Source organism: Loxodonta africana, chromosome 24, assembly GCF_030014295.1.
Source record: "Loxodonta africana isolate mLoxAfr1 chromosome 24, mLoxAfr1.hap2, whole genome shotgun sequence".
NCBI lineage: Eukaryota > Metazoa > Chordata > Mammalia > Proboscidea > Elephantidae > Loxodonta > Loxodonta africana.
The window spans coordinates 24256747-24273257 of record NC_087365.1 but is presented as its reverse complement, the minus strand read 5'-3'; the positions used below and the strand labels follow the sequence as shown (position 1 = coordinate 24273257).

Sequence of the window (16511 nt, the reverse complement as noted above, 5' to 3'; positions counted from 1 at the left end):
TTATTTACTACTTTTTTCTAGTCCATAGTCTTTGAAGTAATTGAAGCCGTCCATCTGGGATTATTTTGCTTTTGTCTGAAGTATATCTTTTAGAAATTCTTTTAATCCAGATCTACTGGTAAACTCTTATGTTTATTTCAACAGAAATGTTTTAATTTACATTTATTCTTGAAGGATATCTTTGTTGAGCACAGAATTTGGGGCTGGTAGTTATTTTCTTTCAGCATAATAAGGTATCTTTGTATTCCTGCTTTCGTTGTTGGTAAAGAAATCGGTTGTTAATCCATTGTGTTTTTGTTTGAGGACAATCTTTTTTCCTCTGTTTTTGAAATTTTGTCTTTGGTGTTCTGCAGTTTTTCAATATTTATTAGCGTGTGTTCTTTTTTATTTATCCTGCTTGAGATTTGTTGGGCTTTTTAATCTGTAGATTGATATCTTTGATCAGGTCTGTGCTGAGGCATGATCTTTTCAGATATTGCCATAGCCCTATTTCTTGCCTGCTCTTTTGGGACTTCAGTATACCTAGGTTAGGAAACCCATCTATATTTGTTTACAAGAGGTATCTATAGCATAAAGACAGAAAAGTTGGAAGTAAAAATATCGAAAAAGACATCATGCACAAACCAAAGATAGATTAGTCTGGCTTTAAAAAAAAAATTACTATCCAATAAAAGAGACTTGAAGGCAAAAATCATACTGTATCCTCTAAGTGTCTTCTTCTCTTTTTTTTCAATGTTTCATCATGTTATCTTTCTGGACTGCACTCTGGATAGTTGCTAATGAGCTAGCTATCTTTCATTTTACAAAGTCTTTCTTCGTCTGTGTCAAACCTGCTGTTAAACCTTTTATTTAATTTTTATTTTTCAATTATAAATTTTTGGTTTAATCCTTTTTCAGACTTGCTTAGTTATCTAAGTTTGGTTTACTGCCAGAATTTTTAAATTTAGTTTTTATTTCTTTGAACATGGCGAACTTAGGTATTTTATAGATTTTAATAATTCCGAAATCTTACGTCTTTTAACAATCTCCTTTATTTGCCTGCTGTTCCTCTTGATTCTTGCTCACGGTATCTTGTTCCTTTGACTATGTCAGCCATACATTAGCACCTGAAAAGTAATTTGGAGGAATATGATGCTTGGATGATAGCATCACTTCCCCGACAGGATATTTTGTTCAGTTTTGCCAGGTGCCTAGGAATGCTAACAGTCTGGGATCACCTTAATCTAAGTCCAAGATTTGAGGCTCGCTAGACCATCAGATGATATAATGTATTTGTAAGGCCAAGTTTACTTGGGGCTCTCTCTTCCCCAAAACCTGTGGAAATAGTCATTGAGATCCCCAGCTCAAAGTTAGGAGATGATTTATCAGTGTCAACCTTGAGGGCTCTGGGCTTTGACTGCTGTCTCCCCAGCCCCTTAGGCTGCCAAAAACTTAGCTGAGCTTTGTGGCTGCTTAGTGGCTTTGAGTGTCTGGACTTACTGTTCTGGGTTCTTACTTTTTAATAGGCACTTTTTCAACATGTAAACTTTTGCTTTCAGGATTTTTTTTTAATGTCCTGCATCTTCTAGTTATCCTTAATAGGAAGGTTATTCTGAATTACCTAGTCAAATATAAATGGAAAGTGAACTGTAGGATCTTTTATCTTTGGAGTTCTGAAATTTCACAATATTTTCTCTAAATACTAGAACGTCTTCTGTTATTGTGCTGGGTACTAGGTATACCCCTTCAGTCTAAAAACTCATTCTTTAATTCTGAGCATTTTATTAAGTCTTTAATAATTTTCTACCCTCTGTTTTCTTGGTTCTGTCTTTTTAGAATTCTTAATCAGAACTGAGCTTCCTTGACTGACTGATTCTCTTTTCTCTCTTTTTTTCTTTGTCTGACTTTTCTTTGTTTTCTTAGAAGTGACTTAATTTTATTATTTCTCTTCAGCACTAATAAAATGCCCACAATGTACCTCCTTACTGCAGACATATTTCAGACTGTTAGCAAACAGGGAGAAAATCCTTGGAGTAATCCCTGCCACGTTTTACAACACTAACATACTGTCATGTTCTGATAAGCAAAGTGAAAGCTGCTGCCTAAGCCCTGGAAGAAAAAAGGGGAGGGCAGAGAGACAAACAGGAGCAGTTAGAAGATGAAAAGCCAGGGAACTGGATGAAATTGCCCAAAGAACCAAAGTAGGAGGATATGTACTGTCAGTTGGCAGAGGTCCTTGAGATCACCTAGCACAGCAAGGGTCCAGCCTGGCGGTGCATGTGACTCACCAGGGGGCTTTCATCTGTGCCTTTGGGAAGCTCTCCCAAGGTGATTCTATGATGGGCAGTCCATTTTTGGGAATCACTGGTTTTGTTAACCTTTTCCCCACAGACTGCTGCAGTTGGTAAAATGAGTCCAGAGATGCTAATTGGTAGGTCATACTGTTGCTGGGCTAGAAGCCTAATGCCCAACCCTGAGCACAGACTGTGAAGGCTGTAGACCTAGGTTCTAGTCCTGGCTGAACTGCTCACTAACGGGGTGACCTTGGCCAAGTTGTGTAATCTGCATGAGCTTGCTTGTTTTCTATATTTGTAAAATGGGGATAACGAAGGTCCCTATTCCATGGGGTTGATGTGAGTTAAATGATGTAATGTATGTGAAATGCTTAAAGTAATGCCGGGTGGCCAATACATGGTAATTTGGGTAGTAATTTTAATAGTTAGAACTAGAGCCCAAGTCTTTGCACTGTATTGTATTGCTTCATCTTGTTTTCTTCATAAACCTCTTATTTAGATTTAAGTTGTATTTTTTTTTTTTCACGGTGGTTATGAAATACAATACTAGGTCTTCATTTTCATCTAAAGTCATGTTAAGAAGGTTTGTTGTCGTGTGTTGTTGAGTCAATTTCGACTCTTAACAACCCTTTATGATAGAGTAGAACGGCCCCACAGGGCTTCCTAGGCTGTAATCTTTATGGAGGAGCCCTGGTGGCAAAGTGGTTAAGAGCTCGGCTGTTAACCAAAAGATCAGCGGTTCAAATCCACCAGCTGCTCCTTGGAAACCCTACGGGGCAGTTCTACTCTGTCCTCTAGGGTCTCTATGAATTGGAATCGACTCAGTGGCAACGGGTTTGGGGTTTTTTTGATCTTTATGGAAGTGGATTGCGAGGTCTTTTCCCCCTCGGAACAGCTGGTAAGTTCCAACCGTGGACCTTTCAGTTAGCAGCCAAGTGTTTAACCATTGCACCACCAAGGCTTCTTTCAGGAGGTTTACTGTATGTAATTTCCATGGGTCTGCTGCATTTGAAAATGTGATTGTTAGATTTTGCTGGCTGATGATTGCCATACAAAGTTTGTTCTATAGGCACAAAGTTAGTCCTAAAAATCATGGCCTGCCTGTTTTATTGCTTGGCTGATATTGTCTTCTGTTTGCTCTGGAAGCCATGAGTTAAGTGGATAAGCGTATGGCAAAACATTTTCTGCTTGGAATCATGTTGTCATTGAAAACTAGGTAAAGGATCAACACTTACATCCTTAGCTACGACCAGGAGAGATTTAAATTTCAAACCTGTAATTACTTAAAGTAGTGGGATTTTGTTCAAGTTGCAGGACCATTGAATGTCAACAGTGGAGAGGACCATAAGAGCAGCCACAAAAATAATTCACAAAGGAGCTGTTTGAAAGTAATGTGGAAGAGATACGCATGATCCTTTTGTTTTAGGAATGAAGCCATTTGGACTGAGTACTTGTTGGCCTCAGGATTTTTTCCTTTTGTTTAAAAAATGAATTTCTTTTCTTATAAATGTGATACATATTCATGGTAAAAACCTTCTACAGTACAGAAGGTTGTGAAGGGAAGAGCAAGTCTTCTGCCCTGCAGTTCTCACTCACCGAGGGAATAGAAGTTCCTTGGGTGTCCATCTAAAATATCCTCTGCTTGCTCTGGCTCTGGCGTCAGGCTGTAAAACCTGAGCAGTAATGAGAAAACCATTGGCAAGTTGAATTCATGTTGAAATTAAAATTTATTGAATGAATGGAGCAAGCGAAAATAACAAGGCCTGGGTAGGAATTGGAGAGACAAAAATGAAAATATTTTGTTTCTCCGCAAGTCATACATACAGGAAATTTTACTCTTCAGAGAATTAGTCTAGAATGTAGGATTAAGCAATCAAAGCTTCTTCTTAGTCTCTACCTTTTTCTTTCTGTGTAATTCTAACAAGCATGGTGATTTTTTTTTTTTTTTTCCTTAACTCGTAAAGTAGCAAAGGAGTTACAGGGGGCTGAGGGCAGAGCTGACACTGGTAGCTGCACAGTAATAGCTTAAAAGCAGAGGCAAGAGGATCAACATTTGAGAAGCAGACGTGGGATTCAAAAAGCCGAGGTGTATACTTCACTTTTTTCTAGGGCAGTTTAAAAAAGAATATAAAAATGAGTGGTTCACTATGATGACCCTAAGCCATCGGTGTCCACTCTAAACTTCTTGCTTGCATGAGGCACAGTAAGTTCATAACGCGGCCGAATGAACAAGGCTTTATTGTGGTCATAATGTCGGTTAGTGACTGCCGGAATCCCAATCAGAATTATTTTATATTTTATTTTCAGTTTCACTTACTTACATGATAATTTCAAGAGATGTAATGTTGATTGCTGCCGTTTTTTATGTCAGATATCGAACTCTTCCAACACCGGTGAGTTTGTTTAAAAAAAATATTTTGTAGTATTAAATATAATTTAAAAATATAATTAATTAATTAAAATACAATTAATATTCTTGCTAGTTGAATCGCCCACTAAAAAAGTTATGTGAAATAATCAATTTAAAAGGGCATATTTCTATTTTAAGTTGAAATCTGTTTGATTGCTAGCACGGAAGGCAGACCAGCCAGCCCCCGGCCCTAGGAGCAAACTCTTGCCAGGGTGTTGCCCATACGTAGGTCAGAGCCCCTTCTGCTGCTGTGGTTTGTCCAGAACTGGTTTGAGAACGCAGAGTTGCCAAGCGTGGAACGGCGTGTTTGCATATTCGTCCACCGAGTCTACAAATATTTGAGCACGTACGCGTAACATACAATAACCTCATCTTTTGGTTTCCAAATTAGTGAATATAGAGCAGCATTTTATTCATTTTACAATTTTTAATCTGTAAAAGAAAATAGAGGTAAAGGAGTTTTATTGAATTTATTTAGTAAAAAATGTGATCAAGCAGACTATTTTAATAGCTACTGCTGTTACCATTTTATAGAAACTGGGGAAGAAAAGAAATTATTCATTTTTATAAATGTGTTTTCAATAACCATGGAAGGGGGGGAAGGCTTCTGTAACTGATTTACGAAGAACACAGATACTGCTTATTTACCATAATAAAAGAAGATGCAGATAAAGGGCTGGTCTAGCTGCTTGTCGTTAGGTGCCATCTAGTCAATTCTGACTCACAGCAACCCTACATGACAGAATAGAACTGCCCCATTGGGTTTCATAGGCTATAAATCTTTACCGGAGCAGATCGCCAGGTCTTTTCCCCCTCAGAGAGGCTAGTGGGTTCAAACCCCTGACCTTTGAGTGAGCAGCCGAGTGCTTAACCATTTTGTACTCTTTGAGACCATCAGCAGCCTTTTATCTAGACTATATAGTGAGCACTCAGTAACTGTTACCTCCATGTAGCGACAAAATGTTTGCTTTAAACTTGAACAATAAGTTTTTTTTTTTTTTTTCCTTTGCCAGAGAACGCTTGCCAAATATTTCAATCCTTGCTATGCCACCGCCAGGTTAAAACCAACATTTATCAGCAAGGTAAGAGACACACAACGTCCTTTTAAGTTGTTTTGTGTATGTGTGTGTAAGTTTTATTATGAATGTAAACTTCATTTTGGAAGAGCTGAAAATGAGACAAATTTCACTGTAGGTGGGGAGTGGGGTCGTGCAGACAACTTCAGCACAAGCCTTTTGGATGTTTAGTGTTGTGTTTTGTTTTGGTGGTTTGAGAGCTTGACTCTGAATGAGGTAGTAGGCCACCGATTAGGGAAGATGAAGAGAGCTGAAATGTAATGCTTCTTGACTGAGATACAAAGACATGGTGAAGATACCTCCTGCTTTTACTACCTCCTTCCCTGTGGGAAAATGCTATATAATAAGGTCTTTCCGTTGTCAAGAGTGACCGTGGCCCTTGAAAAGGGGATAGGAGGAAGCTTTGTTCACTAATAAAGTACTGCTGCTCTTGGTTGTCCTTTCTCTTCTCCTGAGACCTCTTCAGGAGGGTAATTACATGCCAGCCTTTGTACACAGAGAGGACACTGCTCATGCCATTCAAGGCATGTGTGTTTTTCTAGGAGCCTTGTTACGTTTGCCCCATCCCTTGTGACAGAGGTTAATGGGTTAGGGGTGCAGATCATCTGTGGACAGAGGGGTGGCTGCTTCTGTAGTCCCTGGGGTGGGCTGTTACTGCCTACATACATGGGGTTTTTTGGTTTCAAATGACTTATACAGCAATTTGTAGTAGTACATTGTAAGTGGCTTAAAGAGGTGCAGGGACCAAATTATTTGTTTTAAAAAATGAGGTGGAATCCTTGTCATTTGGCTGTGGAACAAATGATAGGCCAGAGCTGCCTCTCTGAGCACAGCCCTCAGCGTTGCGTGCTTCACAGACTCCCGCGGAATGCTTCGCATCGTGAGCAGAGGGAGGCTTCAGTGGATTTGGATTCTGTCTTCTTCCTGTTCTCCTCAATGCTGTCTTTTAGGCTAGGGAGGCCAACGCATTTCCTCCAGGAAGCCCCTTTCAGGAAAGTGAATACATTTCAATTTTCCACCTTCATAGGGTTAGAAAGTGAAAGGTATGCTGGATGAGGTTTGGTTCTGTAACCTGCTGTGACAGCAGAAAGTCACTTGTTAACCTTGTTACCTCTGCAGAAGCATCTTGACTGTTTTCATACTCACGGTGCTGTTTTAGTGGGTGGCTGGAAAAAAGGCAAGGAATTTTGCAGCATTACTAATTGCACAATGAAGAACTGTGCAATTCAGGGTGGTGCTGTTTTCTGACAGCTGCTGTAGCCCTCACTGTTAAGAGCAGCTGTGCAGGCGGACAGGCCAGGTAGTGACATTGATGCCTTTATGTCTTCTCACCTGCTAATACCAGCTCTCTGACAGGGGTGTCGGACATGACAGACCGACTTCGGCATGCTGAGAATATAGCACTTTTCAGCATGAGCGACTATCTGCTTTTGTCTTACAAGCTTGAAACAGGATCTGGTTGGCACTGTTTCATATATAACTTTTTCCTTTTTTTAGGTAAACACAGCAGTACAGTTAATCTTGGTGGCAGCTTCTTTGGCAGCTCCAGTTTTCAATTATGTTGACAGCATATATCTTCAGATACTGTGGTAAGCTAAAGTTAGAATTAACTCTTTGAGAATATCAACAAAGTGGCCTATTCTGACTGTCTCAGAATTACTTCGTTCCTGTGGTGTTTATGGAGCACTGACTGGATAAAGCTCTGGGCTATATTTTATGATTGGTAACGTTCTTAAGACGCTTACTATCAAGCATGGGATGTACAAACCATAATTTAGTAACTTTTACACACATTAAAAGGGATGAAAGGTACAGGTAAGGTATTGAGGTTTCTGACAAGGGAAAGATATTTCTAGGTAGGAAGGAGAAAGCTTCACGTAGGTGGTGGCATTTGAGCCTTGTGGTCTAGGTGGGTTTTCTGTAGGGAGATATTGAGGGGAAGCCATTTCAGGTGAAGGCCCAACCTTGAGCAGAGGCAGAGATGTAGGAGACTGGGTGTGGGGAAGTAAGTTCTGCCACTCGACTGGAATCTGTTATTAGTGGAAGGGGTAGAGTGGGAGGGAAACTTGGTGAAGGGACTTCTAAAGCCTTCTTGCTTGATGCAGTCTAGGCCAGAAAATGATTGGTTAGTCAGTCAGTTAAGCCAAAGAAGCTTTAAGAATGATACATACTCTAAACCTGTTCTTCTTTCTTTCTTAATTTTAGTATGGAATTTCATAGGGAACCAGGAGGGTTGGTTAATTGATAATTCACTTAAGGAAAAACCAGTAAAGAAGGCTGAAATGTATTTAAAGTGACTCCAATATCCTTAGGATTCTCAAAATCTGCAGGAATTAGAGTCTGCTACTCTAAACTGTGTGGAGCAGTGGGGAAAAGAGCATGTGGGCTGTAGAATTGAGACCGAGCCAGGCTCAGACAGTTCTGTGGCCCTGAGCAAGTCCTCTGGTCTCCATTTCCTCTTCTGGAAGGTGAGGTTATTTTGAGAATAAAATGGGAACATAAGACACCTAGAATAATGGCTGGTCAAAATGATAGTTGCTAGTATTATCATTCTTTTTTCGGGGATCATAAGCTAGATTTTGTTTGATATTAGTAATTCAAATGAAATCTTAAAGAAAACCAGTGTATTTAGATTCTTGTAGTTAAAAAAAGTATACTCTGCAGCCCTCTTTACTCTTTATATAGCTCTTTGAATGATGGTATCTAATTGTGTTTGGTTCTTGGGAAGGGGTAACCTAAATTGTTCTTTATGATTCTCACTGTTACTGTTTTTTAGATTTGCCAACTAAATTTCACTTCTTCCCTTCCATAAAAGGTGTTTTACAGCTTTCACCACGGCCGCCTCAGCTTACAGTTACTATCATTATGGTCGGAAAACTATTCAGGTGATAAAAGGCAGATGAAAGTCATTCATCACCGTTAGCAAGGAAGTAATATATGTCGTTGGCATCAGGGCCATTGGGAAAGCTGCAGGACCTTCTCCATTTTGGTGTTCAGCTTGAAAAAGGACTTGTCAGAACAAACCATGGCATCAGACTTGAAGTGTGTGCATTGAAAGTAAGCTTGATCATGGGCCTATGCGGAATTTCCAGTGTATTTTTAAATACAAATAAAACTATAATTTAGAGGTTTTTATCTTAGGTTTCTTGATTAATTTATAAGATACCAATTACTCAATTATTGTCAGTCACTTTTTAAGACATTTAAAAACAAAACAGTCCAGAGCATGGAAACTGGAGTTGCCACCTCTCTGTAAGTAGAGTTTACTCACGAAGCACTAGGAATTTTCTGGGTTTAAATATATATCCTATACACCTCGGCTGAACAGGTTTATGGTTGATTTTTAGATCTGTATACACAACAGCAATTCATGTGGCTAATATTTGATTATTTAGACTATTGACAGAACAAAAATAGCTTAGCTGTGGATGAAATAAAGTTGTAAAGAGATTTAAAATGTATTAAGTTGTGAAAATAATAAGATCAAACAAAGTAGAGGTATTGAAGTCCACACTCAGTAAAGACTTCCAATCTCTCAGGTGCTTCATAGTTTATGGATCAGGCTCAAGTAACAAAGGTAGTTGGAATATGAGAATATGTCCGTTACCCTTTGCCATATGGGAGGTAGTGATTTGTGTCATGCCTTCCCACTGTGTTTCTGTCATAGCAATGTTTGTATGATATTTGGAACCCGTATTTGTATGATATGTAAATAATATGAAACTGTATATTTTTCAAAGATTTTTAAAACTTTGGGTATCTTTTTTTTGTGAAGAGATTAAAGGAATAAAAGAGCTGGAAATAACGCTTTGTCTCCCGGGTGCTGAGGCTCCTGACAAACCAGTAAAGTCTTTCTCTGTATACACATGTCGTGATGGAGCTCTCCAACGGTAGCTGCTCATTCGTGTCAGTGGGATGACACTAGTTGTATTCACCCTGAAGGTTTCACTTTTCAAAACAGGAATGGTTTTCACTGGGTCTGACTTCTTTTCCATTTAATCTGTTTGTAAAATATAAGGTGTGTGGCTTGTAACAAACAAGGAAATGAGAAGGCTTCAGAAAGGATCTCAAACACTAACTTCTTCTGTTGCCTAGACTCAACATTTTTATTGTATGTTTTCCGTGGTGCATGGGAGACAAGAAGATGTACAGAGTGATAGTTTTGTTGATGTTACTGATGGCTAACGTTTATTCAACACCTATATCTGCATTCTTTTGTCTTCACAAATAGCATAGGAGGGAGGTATTGTCCTCATTTTACAGATGAGGAAACTGAAACTTAGAGGTTCAGACATTCACTTCAGGTCACATATCTAGTCCATACTCTTAACTGTTACAACTGCATTACTGCAACTGGAAGGTATTGTTCGTTTCTGACATTCACTTTTTTAGAGAATTTTTTATAATAAGTGAAAGATAAGAATGTTTACGGCAAGAATCTTTATCCTATGAAATAACTCTGTGATACCCCTAGCTCCTCTACTGATGAGGATAGCATTTTAAAGTTACAAAGGGCTTGCGTTTACATTCTTATCAATCTAGCCTTGATGCTTAATTTTGGACAAAAAGAATATTTAATTGCTGGACTTTCAAAGAGATTGTTTTCATTTCCGTTATTTTAATGTAAGGAGCAGACTTCCTTGATGGTAACCAGTGACTTTGGTCAGCTGCTTGGATTCTCTAGCTCCTGGAGACTTGGTGCCAAGGGTCCCTTCATGGTGCTGAGGTCAGGAGCTTGATCCTCTTCTAGGTTTGTACGTTTCAAGTGATTTCAAAGTCCCTGACTTTGCCATCTATCCTGAACTTCTTTGTCAGTCAGTATTGAGAGAGTATGCAAGAGTGACAGTGCCTTAGTGTAGCCAGTCCTTGTGGAAATACAGCCCTCACCTTAGATCATACTGGCAGTCTTTTATTCATATGTCATTGCAGCATATTTGTAGTTATTTAAATTGCCTATTTTACGCAAATAACACGTGCCTTCTACATTTGCTTGCCAGCTGCAGCCTCCCCCCCCCGCCGCTAAGTATTTTCAGAAATGTGCTATGCTAATTTTTTTACAGCAACATGTAAAAAAAATTGGCATAGTGGCACTTAAAAATACCTGGGGTGACAGGGAGGGTACAGTTGGCAAACGAACGTAGAAGGCTTGCTGTTCGCATGAAAATACAGTGGTTAAATGTCACAGAACATTTTGTATTTTGTTGACCTGGGACGATGTTATAATTGTTAAGAAACCACATTGTTGATGAGTAACTAGATAATGCAATACTGCTATTACACTCAGCCCCTATGGAGTGACTTAGTGTGTGTGTTGTGAGCTTAGGGGGAGGGTTGTAATGGGAGAGCTTTGCCGTCAACAAGGCAAACCCCACCTTTAAACACCCAGCTCAAGTGTCTGGCTTTGGTTTGTGAGTTTTTCAGCTTAGGGAAGGGTTTGTGGTCCTTTGAAGTCCAGGGCTATCCCATCCTCAGTCCTGTGTGCATGTTATGTTTGGTAATACAAGCAGGGAATTTCATTATGTATTTTCAAAGTTTAAAAGTGACATTGTTTTTAAATGCAATTTGACTTACCCATTTTCTATCTAATTAGAACAGACTTTTTATAATCACTATTATTGTGAAAGCACCCTGGCAAAATTTGGAAAGAGCTACTATAATAAAACAATTAAACTAGTTTCCTTCTTTAAAAACCTTTGCACATGATCTTTATTTTTTAAAGAAAAGTATCTGCTTAATAGTTTTAGAGGCTCTCAAATATTCATTTATATAAAACATGAAATAATACACTTGTAATAATTTGCTTAGAAGGTGTTTCTACCTGTGAGAGTGAATTTTTTTTTTTTTAATCATTTTTGGAGAAGGACTAGCACAAAAGATAAGCTGTGTTAAATTAAAACGGGAAATTATAAGCAAAGCTCAGGCCTCTTAGTGCCAGCATCCTTGCCTCAGAGTGCCCCTCTATTGCCTGCTGCTCTTGCCTCCCTTGTTCCCAGACTGGCAGTGGAGCTGCCCTTGGCTGGGAGCATTACTGAAGCCTGCAGCCAGCGACCCTGCCACTGACTCTGGGGAGTGAGGAAGAAGAGAAAGGTGGCATGTTGCCAGCCATTCTTACCCCTTCTGGGATCTGTAAGGTCTCATAGCCTGGGAGGTGGTGAGGCAGGAGGTAAAAGTCCCACTGTGGACCACCCAAGAGGCACAGAGTCTGAGCACACAAAAATGATGTTTAAAAAAGGAGGAACTTTAAAAAGCAATAAAATAGTTGAGGGAAAAGTTAGAACTTTGGGCTTCATTACACTTATTTATGGTTTAGCATTGATGCTGTGTAAGGAGCCCTGGTGGTGCAGTGGTTAAGCACTCAGCTGCTAACGGAAAGGTTGGCAGTTCAAACCCACCAGCCACTCCTTGGGAGAAAGATGTGGCAGTTTGCTTCTGTAAAAGTTAGAGCCTTAGGAACCCTGTGGGGCAGTTCTCTGTCCTGTAGGGTCGCTCTGAGTCAGAATCAACTTGCTGGCAATGGTTTTTAACAGGCTGATGCTATCTGGTTTATGGATTAGACCAATAATCTCTTTAGTATTAAGGTCTTAATCCGACTCCAGCTAATATGAGGGTAAGTCAAAAAGTATTGCTACAAAATCATAGAAAATTTTATTAAACAGAAATATCAAAATGTGAAGCTGTTGTCTCTCGACATATCCCTCCTCTAGGTCTGTACACTTCGGAAGGTGGTGTTTCCATCTCTCTAACCCTTCCCCCGATGAATTCTGTACTCTTCAGTTACACCACATCAAAACAGGAGTTTTGGTATCCTCAAGGGACTCACATTGTGTTCCTTTTAAATGTTCTTTGAGTTCTGGGAACAAAAAGAAGTCTGAAGGGAGAAGATCAGGGTTGTAGGGTGGATGGGGTAAAGTTTCCCAGTGAAATTCTGGTAGGACAGCCCTTACTACTCTCGAAGCATGAGCAGGTGCGTTGTCATGATGGAGAATTCCTTGGTGCAACTTTCCTGGCCTTTTTCTCACAATGCGGTTTTCATCAAACTTCATGATAAGCCCTGGTGATCATCCTATGTCCTTTGAGAAAATCTATCATGATTACCCCTTTGGAATCCCAAAAAACAGTCACCATAACCTTGTAAAGGGGTCTTCTCTCTCTCGGCTCATTTTTCAGATCTTCCCGACCTTTCATAAAATGCTTGATCCATCTAAAAACTTGTTTTATGTGGGGCAGCATTCACATAAACTTGTTGCAAAGCTTCAGTGATTTGGGAAGATGTCTGCTTGAGTTTTGTTAAAAATTTGATATTAGCCCTGACCTCAAAATTGTTTTTTCCCATGGCACAAGAAGTATCCTTTGGCCCCGGGACACCCTTTCAGCTCAGTAATGAAGTCACTCCTGAGGTTCACCCTTCAGCCAAAGATTGGACAGGCTCATAAAACAAAATGAGACTAAAAGGGCACACCAGCCCAGGGGCAAGGACTAGAAGGCCGAAGGGGACAGGAAGGCTGGTAATAGGGAACCCAAGGTTGAGAAGGGAGAGTGTTGACATGTTGTGAGGTTATTAACCAGTGTCATAAAACAATGTGTGTACTAATTGTTTAATGCGAAACTAGTTTGTTCTGTAAACCTTCATCTAAAGCACAATTAAAAAAAAAAAAAAAAGGCACCCTAACAAGACTAAGACAAGTGTATTACTGAGTGCAGCCATCCACTGATGGCAGAGACATGTTTAAACACATTTTGTTTGGAATGAACCTGTGCAGATACGACGGGAATCCTTGTTGCAATACTTTTCGACTTACCCTTGTATACTTTTTCCACCTTAACCCTTAGAAAGATGGCCTAAGTTTCCTCCTCAGGTTTTTGGGTACTGAATAGTTATAAAACATGCAAATTCTGCCAGTTGACAAAACTATTGGAATTAGTTGTATTTAAATGCATATTTATGCATATACACTCAAAAGGTGATGGAAATTGATACTTCTACATAATAGACTCAATAAGTCTTGATAGCAGTAGGCTTAAAAAAAATTATATGTCTGAAGACTTTACACTAATTACTCACATTTTTGGCTATTACTTTGCAAGTTTTAATCAAGAGTTGGTAGAGATCTTTGAAATCACTTAGTCCAGTTCTCTTGGCTTCAAATGTAATGAAGCTAGGGGTCTACCTTAGAACTTCGGGAATCTCCTTCAGCTAGACAATTCAGTTATTAGGGTCAAACCTGGATGTGTGGTTTCCACAGCATGATTTTTGTGGAGTTTAACACGTACACAAAAGATAAATGGGAATCAAAGTTTTTTTTACAGTAGAAATAAATGCTAACATAGAAAATGAAAACATGGCCCTCACAATGTCGTAGAATCACTTAAGTTTGTGTGAACTTGAAAAAGTAAAAGTATAGTAAGACACTGGAAACTCAGACACCAATCATTGTTTGATGCAGTTGGGAGAAGAGAAAGGCTTATGCCTCTAACTGGAGCCTCGACGTTCTGTTTTGGCCATTTCTTCCCTCATTAAAAAAAAAAAAAATTCTGCAAAGTGGGCCTCTTACGTTTCCTAAGAAAGGAGTTCACAGTTCTTTGTCCAGTTAGTCTTAGCTGAAATGCAGCCAACACACTTTAAAAAGAACAGCCTTTTCCTGTTTCATAAATGAAGCACCCAGAAGACAGCGGTTTAAACTGTGAAGCTACGAAGTACTTTATCATCCTGTCCTGAGATGGATGAATAAACTAAGAAGAACTCTGAGAATCTTAACCACAAGGTCTTCCCCCTCCTCCCCAATTTCAGGAATCCACTGGAGTGGATATCTTGGGTAACACGTTCATTGTGCCTTAGCCAGAGCTGCCCTTGTCTTTGAGGGAACTTCCCTGAAAGGTCTGAGGGTGTCATTTCCCATAGCAGAAGAGGCTGCGTTGTGATTTCTGTTTTATCCGGTCCTACTTCCATGCACAATTCTTTCTGCTGGGTACTGAGGGGCACTAACTGCTGAAAACCCCAAATGAAACACGGCCATGTCTTCGGGGGCAGTGGGAGTGGTCTGGCGTTGACCACGTTTCTGGGAAAAAAGTCTTCAAGAGCAGGAGGCCGTGGTTTTTCTTTGGACTCAGAAACTCGGCGTGGCAAGTTCCGTGTGCCCGACGAGTACTGGTTTCCCGGGGCTTACAGGCCCTCAGAGCCGGCAGGGACGTTTTGACCCTTTGTATCTTCATGTCTGCACGCAGGCAGCCAGTTCCTTCAGTTCAAGAATTCACGGGGGAGCCCGTTTGAGACATGAGTGGTAATCCGCCACGGGCCACCAACAGCCAGCCTCTGGGCCTGGGGCTAGTTGACAGTCTGCAGCTTCAGCGGGTAGTCAAAGGCCGGGTTTTTGTAGGCCACAAGGTGCGTGTGGTGGCGCTCCGGGTGGGGCGCCCGGGCCCGCCGGTAGAGACAGGCGGCCAGCACCAGGGTGCTGAGGAGCAGCAGGCCGCTGCAGGTGCCCAGCGCCACCGGCACCAGCGACGAGCTGGGCCTGGTGGTGAAGGCGGCGCAGGCGAGTCTCCACGCCGAGGTGCGCGGCCGGCTCAGACCCGCGCGGTTGGCCGCCAGGACGCACACGTGGTAGGTGGTGGCCGGCGCCAGCCCGGACAGGGGGTGCTGCCGCGCCAGGGCGTGGACCTGCCCCACCGCCGCCGGGGCCTCCGCCTGGCCCTCGGGGTGGTAGCGGATCTGGTACTCTTGCACCACGGAGTTGGGGGCACACCAGTGGACGAGCGCTGACGTGTCCGTCACCTCGGACACCCCCTGGAGCTTGGGCGGGTCTGGGACTGTGTCTTCCCCGCTGAGGCCTGGGCATCTGCACCGTAAGCGTTTCTGCAGCTCTGCGCACGGGGTCTGGAGGTGCTTGCAGGGGTGGTAATCACAAGTGATGTCCTGGTGAGATGTCCCCGTCACCTCCTTCGCCTTTCCTTCCTCCTCCTCGTTGTCGTCGTCCAAAAGGACAACGGGGATCCCGCCCTCAGTGGGGGTCGGGTGGGGGGCCTCGGGGGACCTCTGGTTGGGCTGAGGCGGGCTCACTGTGTTTCCAGAAACAGGAAAGGGACCACTTTGTTTGCTGGTGAATGGGGTAGGGACGGCTGAGATGTGAGGCCCCATGTGTTCTCCTCGGTGTTCTGTCCCGGCTGTGCCCACAGCCCTGGGTGGGACGCTGGAGTTGCGGTAACCCCCTGTAGAGATGGTGGTGGAGTGGGCGGCACCTTCCGGGGCACTGTTCTGGGGCCCCGCGGCTGAAGTCGGGGAATTCATGGGAAGGGAGGGGGTCTTGGTGACATTCTGTCGCCCTCCTCCAGGCTGAAAGCGGGGGGTTGTGCTGGGCGGGGGGTTGGGGGCACCCGCGGGAGACGCCAGCATCATGCCCAGGGTTGATGGGGCATGAGTGGGGTGGTCAGAGGAGGGTGGGATTGAAGCAACAAGGGTGATGTTTTGATCTGACTGGCACACACTGGGCAGCCGGGAGAGAGGAAGAGGGGCTGAGAAGATACCACTGGAGTCTGCAGCTGGTGTGCACACAGTGTCTGCTGCCCTAGAAAACAGGCAAACCAGTCAGAAGGCATTTGGATTCAGGGCTGCTTTGGTGCTGGCCTTTTGAGTCCAGAGCCCAGATGTCTCTTCTCACCAAGCCTCCTCAGCATGCTCCTGCCGGGTACATGCCGCCTGCCCTAACAGCATCGCCTCAGTGACCCTCACTCTCTTCATCCAACATCACTCCCACT

At 42.0% G+C, this 16511-nt stretch overlaps 2 protein-coding genes across 4 annotated transcripts in view; one reads left to right on the top strand and one right to left on the bottom strand.

Moving 5' to 3' along the window:
* Positions 1 to 13433, top strand: part of CRLS1 (cardiolipin synthase 1) — a 27367-nt gene extending 13934 nt beyond the window's left edge. For 2 of the 3 annotated variants that reach the window (XM_023550017.2, XM_010591536.3), the window contains exons 4-7: positions 4581 to 4666; positions 5697 to 5765; positions 7257 to 7348; positions 8575 to 13433. In XM_023550017.2, the coding sequence (XP_023405785.2) occupies positions 4581 to 4666; positions 5697 to 5765; positions 7257 to 7348; positions 8575 to 8662 (335 nt within the window). In that variant the 3' untranslated portion in view covers positions 8663 to 13433. The remainder of the gene's footprint in view (positions 1 to 4580; positions 4667 to 5696; positions 5766 to 7256; positions 7349 to 8574) is intronic. The other variant, XM_064275788.1, reaches the window with a different exon arrangement.
* The window catches only part of LRRN4 (leucine rich repeat neuronal 4), a 28373-nt gene continuing 24241 nt past the window's right edge, over positions 12380 to 16511 (bottom strand). The window contains exon 6 of the mRNA XM_064276466.1: positions 12380 to 16321. Coding sequence (XP_064132536.1) covers positions 15082 to 16321 — 1240 coding nt within the window. The 3' untranslated portion in view covers positions 12380 to 15081. The remainder of the gene's footprint in view (positions 16322 to 16511) is intronic.